Raw genomic sequence first — 24,352 nt, forward strand, 5'->3', positions numbered from 1 at the left:
TTCTCTGCGCATTATTTTAGTTACGTTATAATTTTCACAATGCAAAACGATTGAAAACATATTTATAGGTCTTCCATTTTTGTGTTCACAAAACAGTTTTCTGCCTCTCAGAATTAATAAATGTTCAAGACAGGTTAAAAAAAATCTTTTAACCCTTCATGAAGTTTATAGCAATTCATATCAATCAGGATTGGTTTCTTAACAGTCTTTGAGGATTTCTGCAGTTTTAGTTGACTGGTTTTAATTTTGTCTCCATAGAAAGACTGCAAATCTAATGCTCTCAAAATATATTTTACATTAAAGGCACATCACTGCATGTATCTAGTCACTTGCTATGATGTCTTTTTTTTACTGAAATTAAAATGTAAATACTGCCCTGGCTGGTGTGGCTCAATGGACTGAGCTCGGGCTACGAACCAAAGTGTCACCGGTTTGATTCCCAGTCAGGGCGCATGCTTGGGTTGCAGGCCAGGTCCCCAGTAAGGGGTGTGTGAAAAGCAACCGCACATGATGTCTCTCTTCCTCTCTTTCTCCTTCCCTTCCCCTCTTTCTAAAAATAAATTTAAAAATTAAAAAAAAATGTAAATACTGCTACTTAAACTTTGTTGCCAATTTCATTCCACTCTGATAAATTACCCAGCACTGTAATCAACATGATCATTCCGAAACAAAAATCTACTTAATTACAAAATAGTGATACTATTACTGTTCTCGAGGGCTGAATCAAAGGAAGTGAAGAATTACAGATGATGTTTAAAAGTCTCTAAAAGTGTAGTTATTCTCACCATCTTCCTCTCCTGTAGATCTCCAATGTTAATAGTGGGGATTCTCAGTGTTCTACATCAGACTCAATCAAGATGCTTAAAAACAGTTTCTGGGCTCCTCTGTAGAAATTCTCATTCAATAGGCCCAAGAACCTATAACTTTGGGCAGGTTCTCAGATGCCAGTGTCATATGGGGACCACTGGTCTACTGGATAAAGCTGAAACCAGGTGTCCTTCATGAGATGTTCCTATCTTGCTTTCCAGCATAATCAATCACTTTCCCCCTTATAAAATCACACAAAAGAATCTGCCATGTCCAGATTCTTTTACAAAGTTTGCAAATGTTGTTCTGCCTAGGATGTTTTCCCCTTGCTTGTCCACTGGGGAACATACTTGAAAATTCACCTCAGGTATCAGTGCTTCACCCACAGTGCCTTCTCTTCCTCCACAGGCGGAGTCTTTCTCCTCTGCAGCTCATCTAACTCTTGATCTGAGACTTTATGCCAATGTGTAATACACATTGTTATTGTTATGATTCACATATCTGTCTATCCCTACTAGACCTGTGGTTTCTAAAACCTGCTCAGAACCTGACATGGATCTTTAAATTGGGGGATCTAGACCTGGGATTGGCAAAACACAGTACGGAGGCCAAATCTGGCCTGTTGCTAGCTGTTACTGTAAATGAAGTTTTATTGGTATGTGGCCACACCCACTTGTTGAGTAGCCTGTGCAGCAACAGTATGGTGTGCGAAGCTGAGAGTATTTACTACCTGTGCCTTTACAAAAAAAGGTTTGCTGACCCTGACCTGGACCCCAATTGCCCTCACTTCAGCTAGAGCAGTTACCATCCATTTTGCATGAGGAGTTTCTGCGTAAGGTGTGCTGTGGGGGAAGAAAGAGGTCCGCATATTTTTAAAGAATGTTTAAAACTGCACTAGACAATCATTTTCTTATTTAATTCTTAATTTCTAACTTTTGGTACAATGAATATATAGAATATACAAACCAGTAAGTGTTTTGCCAACTAAATATTTAATAATAGAAAACTATGCACAGTTTACCTCTGGCCTCCTTTCAAGTGCTTCTTTTATTATGGGATGCAATTCCTCTATTAGTTCCCTAGGGAAAAAATGATATACATTCTTTTAATTAATAGCTGAACAAATATAATCTGAATATGAATATACTGAGGTAAACAGACAAGCGTTAACCCTAATCCTACTGTTTAAAACACAATCTTTATTGTTTTGCGTTGGTTATAAAACAAAATCTGCACACTGCAGAATATCTGGAAAGCAGAAAAAAAAATGTTTTGTTTTTTGTTTTTTGCTTTCCAATGCCTCTTTTACTTATTTTAACACAAATTACTTATTGTAATTTGTAGAAATATGTACTATCAAAATTTTTGTCAATCATTAGCAGTCCACATACATCTTAGATAGTTGAAACCCTATCATATATAAGATGGTATCCTTTTTTCCCCTTTACTTCATACTAGTCTAATGACTTTTATAGGCAACTAATTAATCCACAGTATTCTAACATAGGGTCAAATGCCATAGTTTTCCTAAACACTTTCATTAATTATCGATTTGTTAAATTTTATGTAATTTTTATTATTATAAATACGGTCTCAGCAAACAGTTTTGCACATTAATCTTTGTCTTTATTTCTGATTATTTCCTTACAATTAATTCTTACAAATGGAATTAATGGGTAAAATGTTATGAACTTCAAGAACACAATAATCTTATCTTTGCTTATATTTTGATTTTAAAATAGAAAATGAGGTTATTATAAAAGACTGAGGAAATACAAAGAGCAGAAGAAAATAAAATCCATCCACAATTTTATCATCTATAGAAAACTACCACAGACAATTAAGTTATTTTTCTCAGAATTGTTTCTATTTATGAGAATTTGTTTAAGTTGAGATCACTTTTTATCCCGTTTTTTGCTTTAGCACAATTGGGTATCTACTTGTTACAATCTCCCAAATCTTCATTTTTACTGAATGCTATTCTATACCTACAAACATGCTATAATTTATTCAGTATTGTGCATGTCATTCAGAGATAAAACATCAAATACCACCTCACATCAATGGAGGACAATCTCAAATAATAAATTCTGGGGCCAGCCCTGAATTTATGGTGTGGCTCAGTAGACTGAGTGCAGGCCTGTTAACTGAAAGGTTGCACTCAGGTTCGAGTCCCACTCAGGGCACATGCCTGAGTTGCAGGCCAGGCCCCAATTGGGGCCTGTGAGAACCTGGTGTTTCTCTCCCTCTCTTTATCCCTCCCTTCCTCTCTCTAAAAATAAGTAAATAAAATTTTTAAAAAATATAAAAATAAAATAAATTCTGGGCCCAGCAAGCCATAACAAAGCAGAAGTTCAGGTAAAAAATGAAGGATTTGCTTCATTAATATTAAAAACATCACCCTGGCTGGCGTAGCTCAGTGGATTGAGTGCGGGCTGGGAACCAAAGTGTCCCAGGTTCGATTCCCAGCCAGGGTACATTCCTGGGTTGCAGGCCATAACCCCCAGCAACTGCACATTGATGTTTCTCTCTCTCTCTCTCTCTCTCTCTCTCTCTCCCTCCCTTCCCTCCCTAAAAATAAATGAAATCTTTAAAAAAATATTACAAACATCAAGAATGATATAAAATATGTATGTAAACATTTATTTAAAAAATAGTCTAATTTTATTAAGCACGAAGGAGAAAAACTATAGTTTTAACCCATAGATCAAGATTATAATTTAGTAAGCCCTGGCTAGTGTAGCTCAGTGGACTGAGCACAGGCTGTGAACCAAAGCATTGCAGGTTCGATTCCCAGTCAGGGCACATGCCTGGGTTGTGGGCCAGGTCTCCAGTGGGAGCCACATGAGAGGCAACCACACATTAATGTTTCTCTCTCTCTTTCTCCCTCCATTCCCCTCTCTAAAAATAAATAAATAAAATCTTTAAAAACTAAATAAAATAAAATGGGTGACATTCAAATTCAATTAAAAAAAGATTATAATTTAGTAGAATCACTGTATAAATAAATTGGTAGGGTATTAAAGATTTACACAGCATTTTATTTCTAGAACATATTTATACATAGTATATATTTGATTTTCACAACCATTTGGAGAAGAAAATAGGGTAAGTCTTACTTTCTCAATCAGAATGGGGAAAGTAAAGGCTCAAATAAGGTCAACGACTTGTTAAATAGGTCACACGGCCAGCTCAGTGGCAGAAAGACCGACACGTGACTGTCCTTGGAGTCCGCTCCCACAGCTGCTCTCCTGGCAGCCACGCTCACATTTTTGTGTATAGAGGAAACATGGGACAGTACATACCTGAAAGCTCCTGGGTTGGTCCTGCCAAGACCGAGAACAAGGGACTCAGTGATTTCCATGCTCTCCGAGCGCATCATTGGAACTATGTGCTTAAACAAGGATGAAGGGGATGGGATTCCAATAATCTGGGGGAAAAATATGTATTTAGAGCATCCACTAAATAATAGTACATCCAATTAAATAATTTGACATTTCGACACTATTTGAGCAAGGACAATGGATAGATGAAATTTTAGAATGATGGTGCTTCAAAAATTCACCTGTGCTGGACATAACCTAGAATGGTTAGATAATTTAGCCAATGGTTTACAGCAAGTTCATTAACAGGACTGGGCTGTGTGGGTCTCTTAATTTCTTACAGAAACTCACCATCACATAATGGGCTGACTCCATCAGAGAGTCTATGTCTTTTAATCATTATTTTCATGGATCATTTTTTATGATCATTTTCTTGATTCATGAAAATGAGTAAAACAAAGTTACTTCTGAAAGAGTCATTAGTGGTAAAGTGAGACACCCAGATGTTATGTTTCCTAAGTTTCCTTCAGCCTCCTCATAATGTCTTGTGTCGTATCACGAAGGCTGTGTGTCTGTCCTCAACAAGTATCGTTTGTACCACTACATAATTTAGGGAAATCCTAAAAAGATAGTTATTTAAATCATTCCTTTTGGATACCGAGACGTGCATGACTATAGGAAACAGAATAAGGAAAGAGACAAATGAAAACTACTTTAAAAATATTCATTCTGATGAATTTAGTGAATTAAAGAAAAATTATATATACAAAATTGATTCCAACTAGGATTCCATAAAACAGTAATGGGATTTCTTTAACTCTTCTTTTTCATTACCAGTCCAAGTAACAAATACACTTTTCAGCCAAACTCTTTTAATATCCTGGAAAAGAAATTCTGAAACACCACTGCCCCACCCCAGAGCAATGGGGGATCTGGGAAACGTACTTTAGAATCGATGCTGTAGCCGCTGTCCGGGGTAGAGGCCAGCGTCTCGGGGGGAGAGCACCTCACGGAGCCCGCCGACGCCGAGGCCGCCGCCGCGGCGGACGTGGCGGCGCTGCAGCACAGCAGCAGGTAGTTCCTCCACAGGCCGATGTAGGAGTCACTGCTGGTGGTGGTGTTCACCTTCTTGGCGTTGATAGGGCTACTGGCGAAAACAGAGACAAAAGCAACAGGTACATACAGGTAATGCAATGTGTTCTGAAATTTTGTTAAACTAATGCTCAATTTCTATCGGTTTCAGGGAGATGGTTAGCATGAAGATTTTATTCTTATCTTCGTGAAATAATGTAAGATATACATAAATGAAATAGTAGACGGAAAATTAAACATATTATAGAATCATTTTAACACATTCTATTATTTCTATAACCAAAGTTAATACCTTTGGGCCACACTTTAGAACTTATTATATGTGTTCAATGTAAAAAAAAAATGAAAATCACCTTTAATCCCACACTGTATCTTTTCTACCCATGTAATTCACATACATGTACACAAATGCATGAACATATCTTTTAACTTATAAAAGTTGAACAGTTGTTTCTTTTGTTCTATACCTGTTTTTTAACATGTATTTTAAACATCTTCCTTGTAAATTAACATACTTCCATGATCATCTGGGATTACTGTATGCCATATCATTACAGAAATTATCATGACATATATAGCCAAACTTTGTTAGCCATTTTAGCTAATAGTAACTCTTCCCTCTTATATACAATGAAATATATCTGGATATATATTTAACTAGAATAAAAATTTAATTATTTTCTAGGGTCAATTCCTGAAAATGGAATTGCAAAGTCAAAAGAATATCTACATTAAAAACAGTTGTTTATTAACATTTAGAGAGGGGAAGGGGAGGAAGGAGAGGGAGGGGGAAGAGAGGGGGGAGAGAGAGAGAGAGAGAGAGAGAGAGAGAGAAACATCAATGTGTGGTTGCCTCTTGCACATCCCACACTGGGGACCTGGCCTGCAACCCAGGCATGTGCCCTAGACTAGAAATTGAACCAGTGACCCTTTGGTTCACAGGCCAGCACTCAATCCAGAGCCAGGGCAGAATATCCACATTTTTAAAGCTTCTGCCAAATTTCTGTCTTTAAAGGTCAGACCAATAAAACATTTGGAACAGTTCCATAAATCTTTCCAAATATCAAATTCTATTGGGATTAACTCTAGGCAAAACAAAAACATGTAAAATACTAATAGATAGTCTTTGTCTTAAATAGATTTATAATATATTAAGACAAGTAATACACATGCACAACTTCATTAACTCCTCAACGGGTGTCAGTATGTTAGAAAGTGCTCAGAGCACTCTGACAGCAGTAAAAAACAAAAACAACAAAAACCTGAAAAAGATCACAATCATCATATTTGATGGGGGACATATACGATAACGAGACACAACAATGTAGGATGGTGCTAAGTTTCATGAAAAAAAAAAAGAGAGCAAAAAGGGAGATAAGAGGTGGTGGTAGGAGAGGGCCTAATAATTTAAAATATGGTATTAGGGGAGACTCAAATAAGAAAAGGTAAAAAATGTTATACAAGGTAAAAAGTGTCAATCTTCATTAAAAAAAAAAACAAACAACCCAATAAATAATACCTGAGAATCTATGAGACACATAACTAGCATGTACACACAGAAACACCAAAGACATATCTATTCAAATCCAAAGGAAGGAACAATTGCTCTGGGTTGGCGATGTAAGCGAAGGCTTTGAAAATGCGGTGGAAGCTGAGGTGTGTTAGACATGGACAGGCAGGGGCTGGCGCAGACAGAAGGCAGGTGTTCCAGGTTCATGTGAACCAAAGCTCATAGGAAGGACACTGCACAGCACACTGAGTGAACTCTGTGAGGCTCGTTTTGGTTCCAACCTAAAAGTGTGCAGAAATCACTGATACAAAGGAAAGGGGGAAAGTACAGACTGGAGCCAGGTTTAGAGAGCCTCTGCTGGGTTCATGTGGGCAGGTTACACCCTGAGAGGATGCATGCCATGCGCTCTGAACAGTGGCCTCCCGGAAAAGGCGTGATCGGCAATTCAAACTTAGACTCAAAAATCCTCTTCTATATTGAAGAGCAAGAAGAAATTAACTGCAGATTATAATGACCGTGGTCAACACTCCATTCATTATCAGTTAATCTAAATCTTTACTATTATCCTCAAAACTACAACCCAATTCCATTCCATCACTAATCCCCACCAACAGATGGTGTTCCTTATAATGCCAGCAGCAACACTAAGGTCACTAAGGTTGGCTTCTCCTTACTTCCACTCTTCACCTACAAAGTTATCTACATCCACAGCCACGCTCACCTTCAGATCCTTCCCTCATAAGTCCTTCATTCAATACAGCTGCACTGGACTCATATTAGGTACCAAGCATTGTGCGATTAAGTAAGCTGACAATTACAATTTGGTGAGATTCAATTACATGAAAAGGATGAAGGGGATTATGAGCCCACATTCTTCACAACTTCCATCTTCCTTCTTAATACATCCATAAATCATAGTTATATTATTTATGGGATTTCTGATTCATATAACTTTTCATACATACATTATGAAAGCTGATGGTCTATACATTTTTACATTTAACACTAGGGAAATAACTTACTTTATATCAACCTGTGGGGACAACAACTGAAGTCTTGTGTATGCAAACATCCAAGCATAGCTCACAGCGGTAGAACAGTGTTTTGGAAGGTTTTCTTGCTTTAAAAAACTGGAGAGACTTATAATCCATGGGTCTTGGCCTTGAGTCACATGTGCAAAAATCCATATATGTGATGGACTAATCACATCAAACTGGTGGCTAATTGGAGAAGAATTCCATTCTGCTAATGTTTGTAGATCTATCGAGCTGGGGCAATACAGCAAAGTAGTCTATGTAGAGAAAAAAGAATGGATTACCACACACTTCATGACTTTTGAAGTTCTGCCATATGAACTGCTTTAAAGTGTAAGTGGCCTGCTGGTAGTTTCAAGAACAGAGGTTCTAAAACAGGTTAATATGAGGCCTAAGATGGTGTTAAGAGACTAGTGAATTCCTGAAATTGCATTTAAGGTTTTTTGTTGCATGTGCATACATGTGTTTTTCTGGAGAGAGATTCCATATCGTTCATTAGTCTCAAAAGGATCTATAAACAAAAAAGTTAAGAACCGTTACTTATGTGATTCACACATGAATATGCAATTTTCGTAGGTGCACAGAGGCAGCCCGAGAACTCATAAAGGAACTACTAACTGTCATGCTGATGTGCCCTGTGTATGTATAAGTAGAACAGACTGGAAAATGGACTCCTCTCCAGAGGCACACATTCGCACATATTTGCTCAATGATACTCTGAGCTCTTACACTAAAAAGATTTACCTTCAGAGCAAATTATATGCCATTCAAATAACAAAAACAAATGGAGTCTTAAACTGGACAGATGCTAAATTCACTGGATCATCAATTGATATTTATAAAGCACCCACTAAGACCAAGGCACTGCTTTCAGCACTAGAAGAAAGTCATTAATTACTCTTTTTGTTGGCCTAATTCAGGTTGATCATCTAAAGCAGAATTCCTTAAATTGTATAGATTTATAATCATCTCTTAGGTTTATAAAGTTTTTTCCTTATTTCCTTTGGTTATGCATAATTTGTGAGTTGTAAAAGCCAAGTGTTATGCAAAAAGCATATAAACCTCTAGTCCATATATTCTAAAATAGGAAGAAAAAAATTTTCAAGTAGTAAAGTTTAATAGTTACTCTTACATCCATCTTGAAATCTTGATTTATGACACTATTTTTTGGTTCAAACCCAACTAAAGAAGTTTGCATAAGTTTTCTTAGTAATGTAAAAAATGAAGCATTTTTCTTCATTTTAATGAGTCAAATTACATTAAGACTCTGGCATAAAATACTACATATTTGCTCCCTTGCACTTAATTTTATGTGGCAAAGTAAAAACAAATACACTTACTAAGGGCAGAGGGCAATTTTTTTACTCCAAATTTCAACAGAAAGTTTCCTTAGTATTTTAACCAGTATATATGTCAAAAATATTACATGGCATAATAAATAGCAAAAAGCAGTCAACAGTAACACTAGATTTAAGAGAAACCTGTTAGATCAGAAAGACTGGAACTTTACAAAGATAAAATATTTTTACTGCTAAGGGACAGTACACTAGCCACAGAAATAAACCAGCGCCACTTTTTTTTTAATGTGTGCTACTTCCTAAAAAGTAGTTTTAATTTTAAAGTAGCTTTCAAAAATACTTTCTAATGCATTACATTTGTAAAGGAAAGTCCTGTACATACATGACTTCAGTGCCCAAACAAGACTGGATGGCTTCTGGCCACCACGGTCCTTGCACTGCGTTACATCACAGCTACAGGAATCATGCCAGTTACCTGGTCGGCCCCAGTGAGGTGTATGAAGCTCTCAAGAATGGATGGGCTCAGCCTGTCCATCACATCTATTGCCAATTCATCATCACCCTATAAAAAAATACAAATACAGCATATGTCTCAAAAAATTAAGAATGTTTAAGAAAAGTAGCCAAACTTAAACATTAAAAATGGACTACAGCACTACTGGCTACAAGTGGAAGACAAGTGGGTTAGTTCAGACCCCATCAACAAACTTTGTTATAAGGTAGGTCATACTGCATGGTCGTAATGGAAATGTAATTAAGATGGACAAAAAGGCAGTTTTTTAGTGTTTCCACTAGGTAAGTAAACGAAGTATCTAAATCGTACCTTAGGTATCTCCAAAAGTGCAAATAACGCCCGTATTTCTCTAAGGACACTGACGGCTAACCTCCTGGTGGCGGGTCGGCTGCTGCAGAGAATGACGAGCGCAAACCCTTCCACCACATGGAACACGCTGGAGCAGGGGCCCCTTTCCAGGGGCGGCGGGTGAGAACCTCCGTTAGCGCCACCATGCTTGAGAAATAAGCAGAGGTTAAAAATGAAATTTAAAAATGCATACAGACATTCTAGTAAAACAGTTAAGAGTAAAGTAAATCACAGAAATTATGGCTACAGGTCTGCCTCAGCTCAAGCAATTTAAGTAGTATTTAATTCATAAAAATGTAACAGTATACATAGTAGAAAAAAAAAACATTTAATTGGCAACCCAAACAGGAAATCTGTACCTAACTTCTATCATTCACTGGCCACTTTGTGGCCTTGGAGCTGACACTGTTAATCACGCTTGGCCTAACATTTCTCTGTGGACTCTGAGCGGACTGGATTGCACCCTTCGTACTCAAAGTGAGGACCAGCAGCACGGCATCACCTTGGAACTGGGTGGAAATAGCTGCCTAGGGCCCTGACGATTTTACGCTCATTAAAGGTCGAGAAGCTGGATTGGCTCAGATGCTCCAGCTCTACAACTCCAAGGCTCTATGACTTACACATTATCACAGATCAGTAATGTGAGCACCGTCAATGGTTAAGGAGCACACACTCTGTATATGAGAAACAGGGATGGGCAAAACAACCAAATAACTTAAATGAAAGGCCATCCCAGTTATTATTATTATTATTATTTCAGCTTTAAATATATTGGAAATAACCTAAATATGAGCTAGAATTGCCTCCACTACCTATGTTCATTCAAAATCCATTGTCATCAAAGGAAGGAGGCTGGAGAGGTTAGCCACAAAGACTACATATTTCACATACGAACTACAGAAAAACTCAGTTTGAGGGATTGTGAACACTTTGAGGGTGAATAAAACAAACAAAACCTTTAATGTTTGATGTATGACCGTTGTTGGTCATTTACCACTGACCACACCCAAAGCGACAATACGAAAGAACATGGTACCTGTGAGTCCTGGTTTTTGTTATGCATTTGGGTTGCTTGTTTCCACTGATTTATTAATTGTACCAACATCTTCACGGCATTATCAAGAAGTGTGGGATGGACATCGGTCACTTCACGCACAGTGAAATAAACGAAGCCTGACAGAACATCCTCCCGCCAGTCCGGGAAGTCCAGCACCAGCGCCTGCAGCGTGTTGAAAGCCAGAGCGCGCAGCTCCTCGTCCATGTGGACTGTGAGCCTGTGCAGACGGACGGAATTCTGTCAGCAAACCCCAGGCCTTCCGAGAGCTTCGTCATCCGAAACTTAACACTAAGGCCTTAGTGAACATGTCCTCTTATTTTGTTTGCAAGAAGTACTAAGGTACAAACCAACGTTCACTTTTTGCGGCAATCCTTTCTGACGCCAGTCTATATTCATCATTTGTTTAAACTCACAGATCAGTCTATTAATACTAGTTAGCATTGTCACTATGATTCAGAACACTTTTGGTCATATGCAAATGCTGTACTTAAGAAAATACAGACTGATACATCAGAATTATATTTAAAAATACCTTAGTTCTTAAAATACCATGCTATCCCACAATCAATCAAAAATTACATTCAATCATATCACATCTTAACACTCTCTCCCATTTGTCTTTTACTATCACTGGGAAGAACATGACTCATGTCAATCACTCCTTTCCCGCTGCTGAGGTAAGAGTTACACATAAGATGACTGATTGTCAGAAAGGAAATACAACCAATAAAGATGGACTCAATTTAACAGAAACAATTCTTAAGGTGAGAATGAGAAAAAATTTAGTAGTAACATCATAAATGGAGTATACCTAGAAAAAAATAAACTTGTCAAACTAACACATAAGCCCCTAAAGGCAGTTTAAGTCTAAACAAATGAGAGGAGAGGCTATACAAAATTGCCTTTTAAAGACATCATACAATACGGACATGAACATAATGACATGTTATGTTCATGTTTAGAACATGAACATGTTAACGACATGTTAATAAAGACATGAACATAATGTGAGTTAAAGGATGCTTAACAGGATATAGAGAAAGTGACTTAGAAACAGAAAAGACGGCTGCAGCACGTAATGCCTCATGAACACGCTTCTGATTGGAAGCTGAAGAGGACTGGTTTGGTGACTGACCATCAAGACAAATGCATCTGAGTTAGAACAGCCTGAGTAGGTACGCTACATAGCTAAGATTAAAAATGTGCCACAATGACACGCTTGGGAAACTGGGGTGATGGAGTTTCCTCAGTGACAGAGGAGGAAAGCTGTGTGCTTTAGGTGCAGGAAGGTATCGCAGTCCTCACCCTGCTGAACTCAGGTCTGGCCTTCACTCAGCCAACCTTCAGTGAAAAGGAGGCTGAAGAGAAAGCGTATTCCAGCTAGACAGACTTGGGAGTGAGCCACAAAGCAGCAGCAGTGATACAATCGCAACAGAAATACCAAACAGGGTCAGGTTAAGGGTCTCTGGCCCAGTATCCTGTCTCTGAGCAAGGGAGGTCCTGTGGGACAGGAGAGTGGCTGACTGACTACATGATGCTGCCTTTAAAGGTTCTTTCAACATCCCTCAAACCCACGAACGTGTAAATGTCATCTTACACCATATCTGTGACTCAGCGTACAGAAGCATGAGAACAGTGTAGCCTGGCCAATTTAAGGCAGGGGAACTAACGAACTTTCCTTAGAGACGGCATACAGGTCTACAAATTTACAATGTGTCTTTGATTTGTTGGTTTGCTTGCTTTATTTTTAAGCAAACAAGATGTGGCCATCACAACTGCAAATGAGAGAAATAGGGGACAAAATAGATTAGGCTCTAACAGAGGTGTCCAACCTGTGGCCGATGGGCTGCATGTAGCCCACAATGGCCATGAATGTGGCCCAACACAAAATCGTAAATTTATTTAAAATATTATGAGATTTTTTTTGTGATTACATGTCACAATGTATTTAATATGTAGTCCAAGACAACTCTTCTTCCAGTGTGGCCCAGAGATGCCAAAAAGGTTGGACATCCCTGTTAGAAGCTTTCTTTCTGCTAAAGTAAATTGGTAAATAAACATCATAGGGGACAGAGCAAAGTAAACAGCAAAGTAAACTGTCCGTCACTGTTCAGATGTTTGCCCAATCACTAGATGCCCCATCTGTGCCCAGTGCAGACAGTTTCACTCGGGCAGGCACCTACGAGAGCCGTCATGGCCTCTCCCTTACATGCTGTGGATGGCTGCTTTGGACCTACAAAGGTAGAGACGAGCAGCTGTGACAGAGACCACAGGGCCTGCAAATCCTAAAATACTTACTGTCTGACCCCTTATCTGGAGACTTCTTAACTACATCAATAGAGCAGGTTTTCAACAAGCCATCTCTTCAACTTTGAATTAATCTTGGAAGGTAATATTTAACTTTGGTTCATGTTATTTACTCCTTTTTTTAGATCTATGACATGCCTAACACAGCAAAGAGACAAAAACTGCAACCCTGTGGGCAATGCCATAGAAGAAAAGAGGGAAAATGAGACCTGGTCACCACCCTAGGTGCCAAAGACATAATTGTAAGGGTTAACCAAAAAATTGATTGCCTAATGGGTATAACTGCACACCGAGAATGCCTGTATGTTAAGGGGTGATGCATTATGTAAATCCCAGGAAATATTACTTAGATGGAAAGTGAGGGAGTTGAAAGTAGGATTTGTAGGGAAATCTAAAAGTACTTTAAAAGTTAAAAATGAGTATGGAGACCATGTTTAACAAAATGTAAAAGACAAAATGGGAGTTTAGAAGTAAACCGAATAACAGATTAAATGTCTTTATCACTAGTCTTTTGCTGATAACAATAACAGAACTGGTTCAAAATTTAAAGGGATCAAGAGATATGAAAATCAACATAGCAAACAGTAATGCTCATTTACCTTGCTAACAATTCAATGAGGTCAGTTCTGCTCATACCGTCAGGAATCAACCTTGGAATAGCAGCAATACAAGTTCTAAACAAATCAATTTTGGGTTTTCTTTCCCCCCTGAAAAATACATCAAACAGGTCTTAATAAGTGTATTACCATGCTGGAAAATAAAAGCAAACTTACAAAAATAATTACAGAAGATAGGCGCCCACCCCAGAAAGTTTAATGTATTACAGAAACAGCACATACAAATTCAGTAAGTAATAAACAGTTTATAAATGAACAACAGAATACAGAGATAATTCAAGGGAAAACATCGTAAGCAAAAAAGATTTCTCAGTGATTATAAAGCAAGCATAGGAACTATAAGGTTTAAACAATAAATATTGAGTAAATTACTTATAACACAATTATTTCAAATTAATAAATTTTAATTAAATATAATTTAACTAATATTGCATCTTTAGTACATAAGTATATTTTTAAAGATTTTATTTATTTTTAGAGACAGGTACAGGGAGGGAAGAAGAGAGAGAACATTGATGGGAGAGAGAAACATCAATCAGTTGCCTCTTGCATGCGCCCCAGCCGGGAACCAGGCCCTACACCCAGACGTGAGCCCTGGCCAGGAATCGAACTGGTTACGTTTTGCTCTGTGGGACAACGCCCAACAAACTGAGCCACATTGTTCAGGTCTTTGGTAAATAATTATTAAATAATAATTATATTGGTATTAAATAACCCAATATTGGTTATTTGGGGACCCATAAAATTAACAAAAAAAATTTTAACTTGAATATCATTTATTAGCAAGGTTCTTGGAAAACAGACTTTATCATATACCACTGTTGCTACAGTCTGTTCTTGTCTCTTTGTTTTACTTCAAGACATGCATACACTTAAAGTTTTTATGTAACAAAATGTGTCAATTTTTGAAATTCACCCGGTTCCTTCAGGGGCTTCCTACAATTTAATTTTACTGTATTTTCTTCTAGTTACTCAATAGTTTCATTATTTTAAATATCTAATATCTTAATATACTGGTTTTTATTTTGGTCTATATTTTAAGGTGAGGCTTTTAGTTAATTTCTTTTATCCAAAGTGTCCTTCAGTGGCCTAATAAAATAATTCTAATGTATAAAAGAATTGGATGATTTAAATGTTTTGGGCCAGTATTTGTTATAGTGTCAATGGACTTGCTTCCAACTTTGGGAGTTTTTATATAGTCAGTCTCCTCTCTGCATGGTTCCCCCGTGCATGACTTTTAGTCCCCACATTTTAGTTAATTGATACCCGTCCGGGCATGGCTCACTTTTCAGTCACCACACATTACCTATAAGTACCTATAAGTAACTGCATGAGCAAGCTTCCCTGCTAGCGCTTCGGTCCACCAATTGCGATGTACCTAACACGTGTGCTTCATAATCAAAGACGAATCACACTACTGTTTTCAAATTGTGTCATGGTTGGTGGAGCAGCAAAGGAAAAGCGCTATCATCAGAAGTGAAGTTCAAATTGAACATGGATGGGGCTGCAGAGGAAACAGCCGACGGAGGACCGCTGACACTGCCATGGCTGGCGGTGCCCGCACGCAGCGGCAGGAGCCTGGTGAGGGTTACCAACACGCACGAGGAAAGTGGTGTGGAGAAACTCTCAGAGATCCAGTATATACTAGTGTAATAACTGTGTACTAATTAAATTAAGAGATCCAATTTCCAATTTGGTAATCTAAGTCATAGAATGCAGATATTAAGATCTGAAAAATGTTGTCTCTTATATGGAATATGTAGGTACTTCTTAGCAAATGAAGGAAAGCTATTGCCATGAAGTACTGTTTTTTAAAAAAAAACTACTCATACAATTCTTCCTCTCTGCACCCCTGGTTCCCAAGAGGTTCTCAGGTTTTCTGTATGTTTATCGGGGCCTTGGAAATAAAAGCATTTGTTTGACTTAATAAACCAATTAGCCCACACACATCTGGGCTAACTAGGATTTGTCTATCCCTCACAGAATTGGCCTTGGTCACTGACAGCAAACTAGGCCGAGAATCCAGGACCCCTTTTGCTTTCTATACCAGGTCCAACAGCACTTTAAAGAATGAAACTGAGCACATGGAAGGGGTGACTGCTAGAAAACTACAGCACACGGCAATATGGAAGAAGTCCAGAAGAGAAAGTAACAAAGCGAGTAAGCAAGAATCGACTATCTATACTCTTTCACAAAAACGGAAATAGCAATGAAAAGAAATAATGTACTGCATACGTGATCATGTCTTCAGGCTCCTTATTAGACATCTGCACACTAGTCATACACATGGGCCTCCCGACCTCTTTGTCCAAGTGTCTGAGAATGCTGTCTAATGCTCTTCTCACTTGAGGATAGTAAATTGACATTCCTACAAGGGAAAAAAAAAACTTAGTTATAAAATGTCAGAAATTAATTAAAGAATAGTTACAGTTACTTTATGTAAAAATAAAAGCCTCTTAATCTTTGAAAGATGTTAGTTTATCCTTGTTACAAAAGAAGGAGTTTCGACTGTGAAATACTCTTCCTGATGATCAGCTTTAGCATATTGGACAACGTGTAACAATTATGCAGAGAACTAAAATTTGAAGGGAGAATAAAATGCAGTAGATAGCATCATGTAGGAAAATAAAAATTAGCCCAAAGACTTAATCTGACATTTAGATATTATCAAAAATGTATTCATTTTTTATCACACTGTATACTGGAATAACTGTAATAGGCAAATACACACACACACACACACACACACACACAAACATATATACATATACATATACACATAATATATATATAGATTTAATTTAGACTTTCACAAAACATTAAACTGTATCAAAAAACACGTTATTTATTCCAGTTACCACTAACCTATGACTTTTGCTTCTTCATCAGTCAAGGTTTTATTAAGAAAAATTTTCTTCACACGAAGAGTGTTTCCGGAAGGAAGAATCACTCCTGTCGTTGGCATTGGAGGCTCACCATCTTTCTGCTGCAAACTGTCCGCTATTACAAGGAAGACTCGGAGGCCTATGTTCATTCTCTTCAGAGAAAAAAGTTTTAAAATAATGAAGTCAGAGTTTCAGCAAAAATTTTTTTTCATGTTAAAAACACCTCATCAAGCCCTGCCTGGCGTAGCTCAGTGGATTGAGCGCGGGCTGCGAACCAAAGTGTCGCAGGTTCGATTCCCAGCCAGGGTACATGCCTGGGTTGCAGGCCATGACCCCCAGCAACTGCACATTGATGTTTCTCTCTCTCTCTCTCTATCTCCCTCCCTTCCCTCTCTAAAAAGAAATAAATAAAATATTTAAAAAAAAACACCTCGTCAAGTAACACTAGGGAATAGGAAGAAGGAGGGAAGATAGAAGAAAAACTAACCTTTTTGCTCACCATTTTTTAACCAGTCCAGGCACTGAAGTTTGCTTTAATTTCAAATTCCCCAATGCATACCCACTCCCTTCGGAGGTCGACTGGCTGTCCTATTCTCTGTAAAGGTATTCCAAGCCTCTTCCTCCCCTCCTCAACTCCCCAACTCTCTTCCCTTCCCCTCTCCAAGGAGAAGAGTTTTCTCCTACTCAACAGAAGGAGAAAACCAAAACCAACTGTCTTCAAACTCTCACTACAATGCACACCAGTGCATTAGTATCTGTACCTCTTCTTCCTCTCCTTTGCTCGTTAGAGTCAAGGGGGTGCTGGTCTTTCTAATTGCTAGAATTTCATCTGACCTTACATTTTGGGGAAATTATACTATTATCCTCTTCCTTGCATCTTCAACATTTCCCTTTCAACTACATATACCTCATTTCTGTTAACTATACACAATTATCTTAATAAGGCCTCCCCACAATACTGCCGTGAAACGACTCTCCCTCATTAGGGACCATACTGCTCCAAACAGTGGGCACTTTTCCTGCATTCTGTATGACTTTCAGCAGCCCGGGCCACTGTCAAGAATTCCTTCTTTCCTGAAAGAACTTCTTTCGTTTGCTGCATCTGTGCTACTGCTGGCTGTGTCACTGCTACCTACACTCCGGGTCTGGCCTCCTTTATTTGACACCGAGTATCAGACTGCTTCTCAACAAGCTCCTGGGGTGCCTTTTCCTATCATTATGTCCTCTCTCCAAAGCAACTGCATGCATTTCTATGACTTCAGTGACCACTCATACCAGACCACCCACTAATTTTAAGCCTGATTTTCCCTCAGATCCATTTGACATCCTTACTTGGGTGTGGGAGAAAGATGTCTCAGGTTTGATGTGTTCAAACCAAATGCACTTTCCCCCCAACCTCGCTCCCTTCTCAATGCTGCTTCTCTCGGTAAAGGATATTCCCTCCATCTGCACCATGCTGTCTCAGCCCAAGCTGCTGCTCTCTCTGACCTACACCAGTGGCCTCTAAAGCAGGTAGTGCATCCCAGTGGGTGTGCAAGATAGTTCACTGGAACACGGGGAGAAAAATAAAACCTCTGTTAATATACCCTTTGTTACCTAAAGAACATTAAGCTTGTAAGCTTTACTTGTCTTGATAACATGACAGTACTCGTGCTCTCCCTTGGTCTACACAGCAGATGGCCACCATCCTACCTTCCAGTTAGGGAAGACAGACATCCTGAAGAACGGGGGAAGTCCACAACGCACCACCGTGAGGGCTGCACAAAGCTGCCCTCGCTTACTCCTTCTTTCAGATTCTCGCTATGTGCATGTGTTTGATTAAATGAATCGATGGATACCTTTATCTGTCTTTAACTAAACTAGCTCTCACAAGCTTAAAAAGAGCCCTGAACATAAAATACAGATTGAAGATAATGCTTAATTAAGCCTAAATGAATAAAAACAACAAAACAATACAACTGACTTTTTCTATTCTTAGTGTGAGAGTTTCAGTGAGGAGAAAACTACTTTAGAAGTAAACTTGCTCAATGGAGAAAATACTTTTGAAAATGGATGTTTAAGAGAATGTCTTTCATTGCTGAAAACCACATGAAGTATATAAAACACTCATGCACACTCACGTTAAAAAAATCTGAAAACGAATACTACCCTATCTTAAAAATCCTGTTACTGAGAAGCTTCAGTAACTTTCTGTCCTGTTTGTTAACCACATAAATGTGCCTCTCAGGGTCTGACTGTGGGGAGGACCAGCACCCCTATGTTGAAGGACACAGGAGGAGAGACAGCACCCACAGTCTTTGTACATTCTCAACTGTTACTGGATTCTGATGAGCAATGCGTCTGTAAAATATTTTAAAACAATCTGAAACTGAATGTCTATAGAGTCTAAAATGTCTGAATGAATTAGAATTTACTGGTGAAAAACAGAGCCACAGAAGCAGAAAATAACATTGTTTTTGTCTTCTTAAAAATCATTATTGTACCCTCCATCTGGGCAAATGATTTTTGTCTGTTTTGTCTCTTATACCTAAAATAGTACCTGACATGTTTTACATGCTCAATAATTGTTGAATGAATAAGATTTATTAATGAAACCTAATGTTTATATTATTTATATTATTTCTATGAGACACTGGAACTCGCATAACAGCTTCTCGAAGCCAGCTGAGCGGGCTCACCTGAAAAACTTCCTTTCTTGATTATTCCCACCAAGCTTAGAACTACTCTTATACCATCAGAAAGGTTACATAGCTTGTCTCAAAACACACTTGTAGTAAGAAGTAGAACAGCTAACTAGAGGTTTGAACCTAAGAGTTCTGATTCCAGAACTGGTGCTCAAAAACAATAACAACAAAAAAACCCACCAAGTTTAGGGCAGTATATCACTACATATTTTTCATTTTACCTCTGGATTAATGGTGAAAGTTTTAGCAGATTTTCCAACACTGAGAAGATCAAATATTATTTCTTTCATTGCAAAATCCAAACGTTCCTAGAAAAAAAAAACCACAATAAGTCCTTCTAATTTGCTACTACAGGTTAGGTGTCATGCTAAGAATTATACATATAATGGTAACAACAAAGGTCTACGCCCATAAGAAATTCATAAATGTAGTTGTATACAGAAAAATACACATAAATTATAGTTATGACAGATGTTATTATAGTTATTCAGATGTTATAAGATTATAACATCTGAAATTAATATAATAATGAATGTCAACTGTAACTAAAAAAATTTTTTAAATAATAAAAAAAATGATTATAAGCATTTTACTATTATCAAATGATTTAATACCCAAACCAATGGAAAGGTTTTAAGTATTCATTCGCCACAATCACTCAGAATCTCAGTGCAGGAAGTCTCAGAATGGCGGTGGGAGATAGTCCCAGGGCAGCGGGCATGCAGCTGGCCTAGACAGCAGTGAGGCTAGACTGGGAAGAATGGGCTCCAGGAAGGAAATCTCAAGAAAAAATTAACTAGTAAGATTAACTGATGTTTGAGAGTTTTATAGTTGTGGTTGAGTGTTGGTGTGAAGCATTTAATCCAAGGGAGTGGGAACGCCCCAGGTGGGGGGTGAGGGGTACGGAGCTACACCCTAATCTAATGGCAACAGTTTCCTGAATACCAGACCTAAAGCACAATTTGTTTTCATTCATCTTACGGATAGATTGATACTTAACTAATTATCACTAGTTCTGTGCTCCAGTAAACAGAAGTATATTCATTTTATTTAAATATTCCTTACTTATTCACTTACTTATGGGCCATTAAATGGCCCATAACTGCATCATGGGCCATTTAAACTGTCATGTTTTCAGTTGAAAGAGAGCACAATGAACATTCTGAAATCAAACATCTTCCTAAGCTGAGGAGGTAAGCCCACCTATGCTTCTGCACGGCTGATATCCCAAAAGGGGGAATGTGATTAAAACCTTTGATCCGCTCACTCGGCAACTATTCAATCCCCTTCTAATAAACCTTCCTTAATGCAGCGTCTAGAAAGCTAAAATGGTATTTCCCAGGATGCCTTTAGAATGTGATTCAGATCCAGCCCAGTGGTACACTCTTGTGAGTCTTTGGGAATTGGTACCGTGAGAAGGAGGGCAGGGGAGAAGAAATCTATTCACTGGTGGGGATCACAGCAGCAGCGCGGGTCCAAAGCACTGGTGGTAACTCCCTAATCTGGCAACTCTGACTGTGGTGGAGGCAGCAGCTTCCTTGATAGCCCGATTCTATAGTTTCCTCTTAATCGTTCAGCCTATTAGTATTTCTGTGAGTTAGTGGTATTCCTTAAAAAATCTCTGGCTGGCGTAGCTCAGTGGATTGAGCGCGGGCTGGGAACTAAAGTGTCCCAGGTTCGATTCCCAGCCAGGGTACATTCCTGGGTTGCAGGCCATGGCCCCCAGCAACCACACATTGATGTTTCTCTCCCTCCCTCCCTCCCTCCCTCCCTCCCTCTCTCTCTCTCTCCCCCTTCCCTCCCTAAAAATGGATGAATAAAATCTTTAAAAAAAAAAAAATCCCTTTGGGTTCAACCATCTACAGCGGATTCCAATATCTATACCTAAGAACCTAGGAAATACAGATTATGAAAACAATTTTCAAAAATCTTTCAAGATACTCAGGAGGTAGTTAGTAATTACACCAACAGTAGAGTTATGAGACAGCTTCCTGACTCTCCATGAACTAAAAGTGCTTCTTCTACCTGAGGGCCTCCTTTCCTTCTCCAAGTGTACAGATCAATGATTTAAATCGATGTCATCACACACATACACACATACAAAATTCATCAGTGTCTTTCATTTTCCACTTTTTAAAGCATACATTTATTATTTCCACCACTGAATAGTAATGAATGTTTTGTTATCATGCTTTCAGATGTGTAACACAATTTCAGACTCCAAGTTCCTAAAACTCATCACTCCTATAACCAACATGGACACGTGCATTATGAGGTGAAACACTCACCTGAGCAATGAACTGGATGATCTTCACAAATATATTGAGAGGCGTATCACGAGGAACCACACTACGTGAACCTTTTGGGAAAAGTGCTGACACTATGCTCATGAGACGGCTATGAGAAAAAGAAATTAGTCATAATGAGATCATTAAATTGACAGAACATAAGCAAACTAGTTTCCTATTCTTCATACTACGTTGGGAGAATTCATATTCCTCTACGAAGTATTTGTAATGTTGCCTAAAATTCCATCAGCATGGTAGTTTTTACCACTATTTTATTTTAAGTACACTTTGAAACAAAGGCACTCACCTTTGAGTTACAGTGTTGCTTTCACATTTTATTCTAATTACATAAACCCACAATAATCTGTACAAAGATTCCAGTGCAACTCGAGACATTTTAGGATCTTTATTCTGTTTAGAACAAAAGAGAATTAAAATAAGTTTATTTATTAAAGTACTTGCAATCATTTCAGAACAAATACATTCTTTGTCAACAACTAAAAGCCCTCATCCCTCTTTTTTTCTTCCGTCTTAAACAGTTTTAAATATGTAAGTACGTACATCTGTATATGGTAAGTATTGAATATATGTTTAGTATATGGCAAGTACAGATAGTTCAAAAATAATAAATATGGAAATCCTGGGCCATTCCTTATACTCTTAAAACAAAATAGTAAAGTATTAGAATCATACTAATACTTCTAAGAACTTCAAAATTATAGGCACACATCAAATTACTTGATGATAAATGGTTCACACAATACTGACAAAATGATGAAGAATTAGTAATCCTGGCAATAATTCATTGCAACCCATATACTGTTAAAATCTAGAATACCAAATACTGTTACAGATATTTGCATTTATGAAATAATACAAAATACTGAGTGATTAGCCTTACGAGAGAAAATATGGACCAGTGGGTTAAGAGCATGGGCTATGGAATTAGGAATGACTGGCTAAACCCCGTCCTCGGATACTGTTACATCATTTGCTGCCACAACTTCCTCAGCTCTAAAGTGAAAGTAATATGGTAACTACCTCACAGATTTAGGAAATTATGTGAAAAGCACTTGAAACACTGCCTAGTACATATTAAATGCTCAGTAAGTGTTAAGTATTACACCTTCGACTTTTTACTTAGAAGCAGAACATTATTTAAATTATTATTATTTAGAATCAGAAAAGTATTCCATTTCAATCACAATTTGATTGACAAACCTTTTCTTCATATTAGCTATTATAAAAAGTTCTCAAATGACCAGTGATATGATGAGATTTAATTGTGAATATCGAAAGTGTAGCTAATCAACTTTATTAGGAGAAACTCTTTATGTTGGTTGTAAGATGCACTGATTGCTATACATGAGCATTAATTTCATTAGCTTCCAAAGATTTCTTATTGTTAAACCATTATTTTATATATAGCAACAGACAAAAGGAAATTTTTAAATCCTATTGTTAATTTAGCGCATTCTGTTTTGTTTTCTTAAGATGTAGAATAATGAACATATAACTACTTATGACTAAAAGCAATGCAAACAAGGCAACAACTAAAGGTATGTTTACAAAAAATAACCACTAGAAAATATACTTTTGCACATTTATCTATATGAAGATTTGATACGATAAAGAATGGAATTCCGATTACTCTGCTAATGTAAATTAGACTACTTTAATTAAAATTGAGGATTCTGGTTAACAATCAACATTCACTATCAAATATTTTAAATTCATCTTTCTGGGGCCACATTAATATTAAACCGGTAGAATGTCCCTGCTGTGTGCTACTCTTCTGTTACAATATGAGAGGCAGGCATGAATAAAAAATACATTAGACATGCAAAGCAATAATGGGTAAAAATAAGTAAATAAATAAATAAGCCACACTCAGAGGAGATAAAGCAATACTTTACATCGACACAACTCACCTGGAGTGTTTCTATTTGTTTTCTGATACTGTTGTTAGATGGCATCTAAATAAAGCAACGTGAGACAGCAAACATGAACATGAGATGCAGCACATGCATGTTAGATGAAAATAAGCACAAAACAAGACAGCTCCTCACCAAGGCCTCTATTGAGAAGAAATTTGAAATTTCCAAGACTGGCCAGAAACATTAAGGAAAAAAAAATCCTGTAATTTGGGCATCGTGGGATACATCTACAATACTCAAACTAAGAGAAAATATTTACAATTTTCACTGTCTAACTTTTCCTCTCCAGAGGAAATGACTTCAAATAAATTTGACTTTTTAGAAGAAGATAAACATAAAACATAGCACTGTAGAAAAAAAAATCTTCAAAATATTTTTGTGTGATATGTATGTACTTTTATTATTCTTCTCTTAATTATTCTCCAGAAGTGTTAAAATCATTTTTCACTTAATGACCTCAGTTGAAATGGGAAACTACCAAGTTCTGTTTAGGAACAAAAATAACAAATTTAACATTTTCAGTGAAAAGAAACTAATGCTCTTTCTTCTATTCCGGGGCCTGCAGGACAAAAGCCCATTTTTTTATGGTTATCAACTTCAAAACTGGTATGATAATTTAAAAAAATTATGCAACATCTTAAGATGACTTGA

General features: G+C 37.6%; 1 protein-coding gene across 16 annotated transcripts in view; it reads right to left on the reverse strand.

The window, feature by feature from the left end:
• The window catches only part of FRYL (FRY like transcription coactivator), a 241,791-nt gene that overhangs the window by 76,042 nt on the left and 141,397 nt on the right, over nucleotides 1-24,352 (reverse strand). For 10 of the 16 annotated variants that reach the window (XM_036020307.1, XM_036020309.1, XM_036020304.1 and 7 more), the window contains 14 exons: nucleotides 23,696-23,740; nucleotides 22,072-22,175; nucleotides 21,765-21,873; nucleotides 19,698-19,784; nucleotides 16,773-16,944; nucleotides 16,143-16,275; nucleotides 13,890-13,997; nucleotides 10,963-11,200; nucleotides 9,888-10,073; nucleotides 9,540-9,626; nucleotides 7,755-8,023; nucleotides 5,076-5,277; nucleotides 4,113-4,237; nucleotides 1,829-1,886 (listed from right to left, as the gene is read on the reverse strand). In XM_036020307.1, the coding sequence (XP_035876200.1) occupies nucleotides 1,829-1,886; nucleotides 4,113-4,237; nucleotides 5,076-5,277; nucleotides 7,755-8,023; nucleotides 9,540-9,626; nucleotides 9,888-10,073; nucleotides 10,963-11,200; nucleotides 13,890-13,997; nucleotides 16,143-16,275; nucleotides 16,773-16,944; nucleotides 19,698-19,784; nucleotides 21,765-21,873; nucleotides 22,072-22,175; nucleotides 23,696-23,740 (1,923 nt within the window). The remainder of the gene's footprint in view (nucleotides 1-1,828; nucleotides 1,887-4,112; nucleotides 4,238-5,075; nucleotides 5,278-7,754; nucleotides 8,024-9,539; nucleotides 9,627-9,887; nucleotides 10,074-10,962; nucleotides 11,201-13,889; nucleotides 13,998-16,142; nucleotides 16,276-16,772; nucleotides 16,945-19,697; nucleotides 19,785-21,764; nucleotides 21,874-22,071; nucleotides 22,176-23,695; nucleotides 23,741-24,352) is intronic. The other 6 variants (XM_036020321.1, XM_036020293.1, XM_036020319.1 and 3 more) reach the window with 2 other exon arrangements.

Source organism: Phyllostomus discolor, chromosome 1 (assembly GCF_004126475.2).
Source record: "Phyllostomus discolor isolate MPI-MPIP mPhyDis1 chromosome 1, mPhyDis1.pri.v3, whole genome shotgun sequence".
Classification (NCBI taxonomy): Eukaryota; Metazoa; Chordata; class Mammalia; order Chiroptera; family Phyllostomidae; genus Phyllostomus; species Phyllostomus discolor.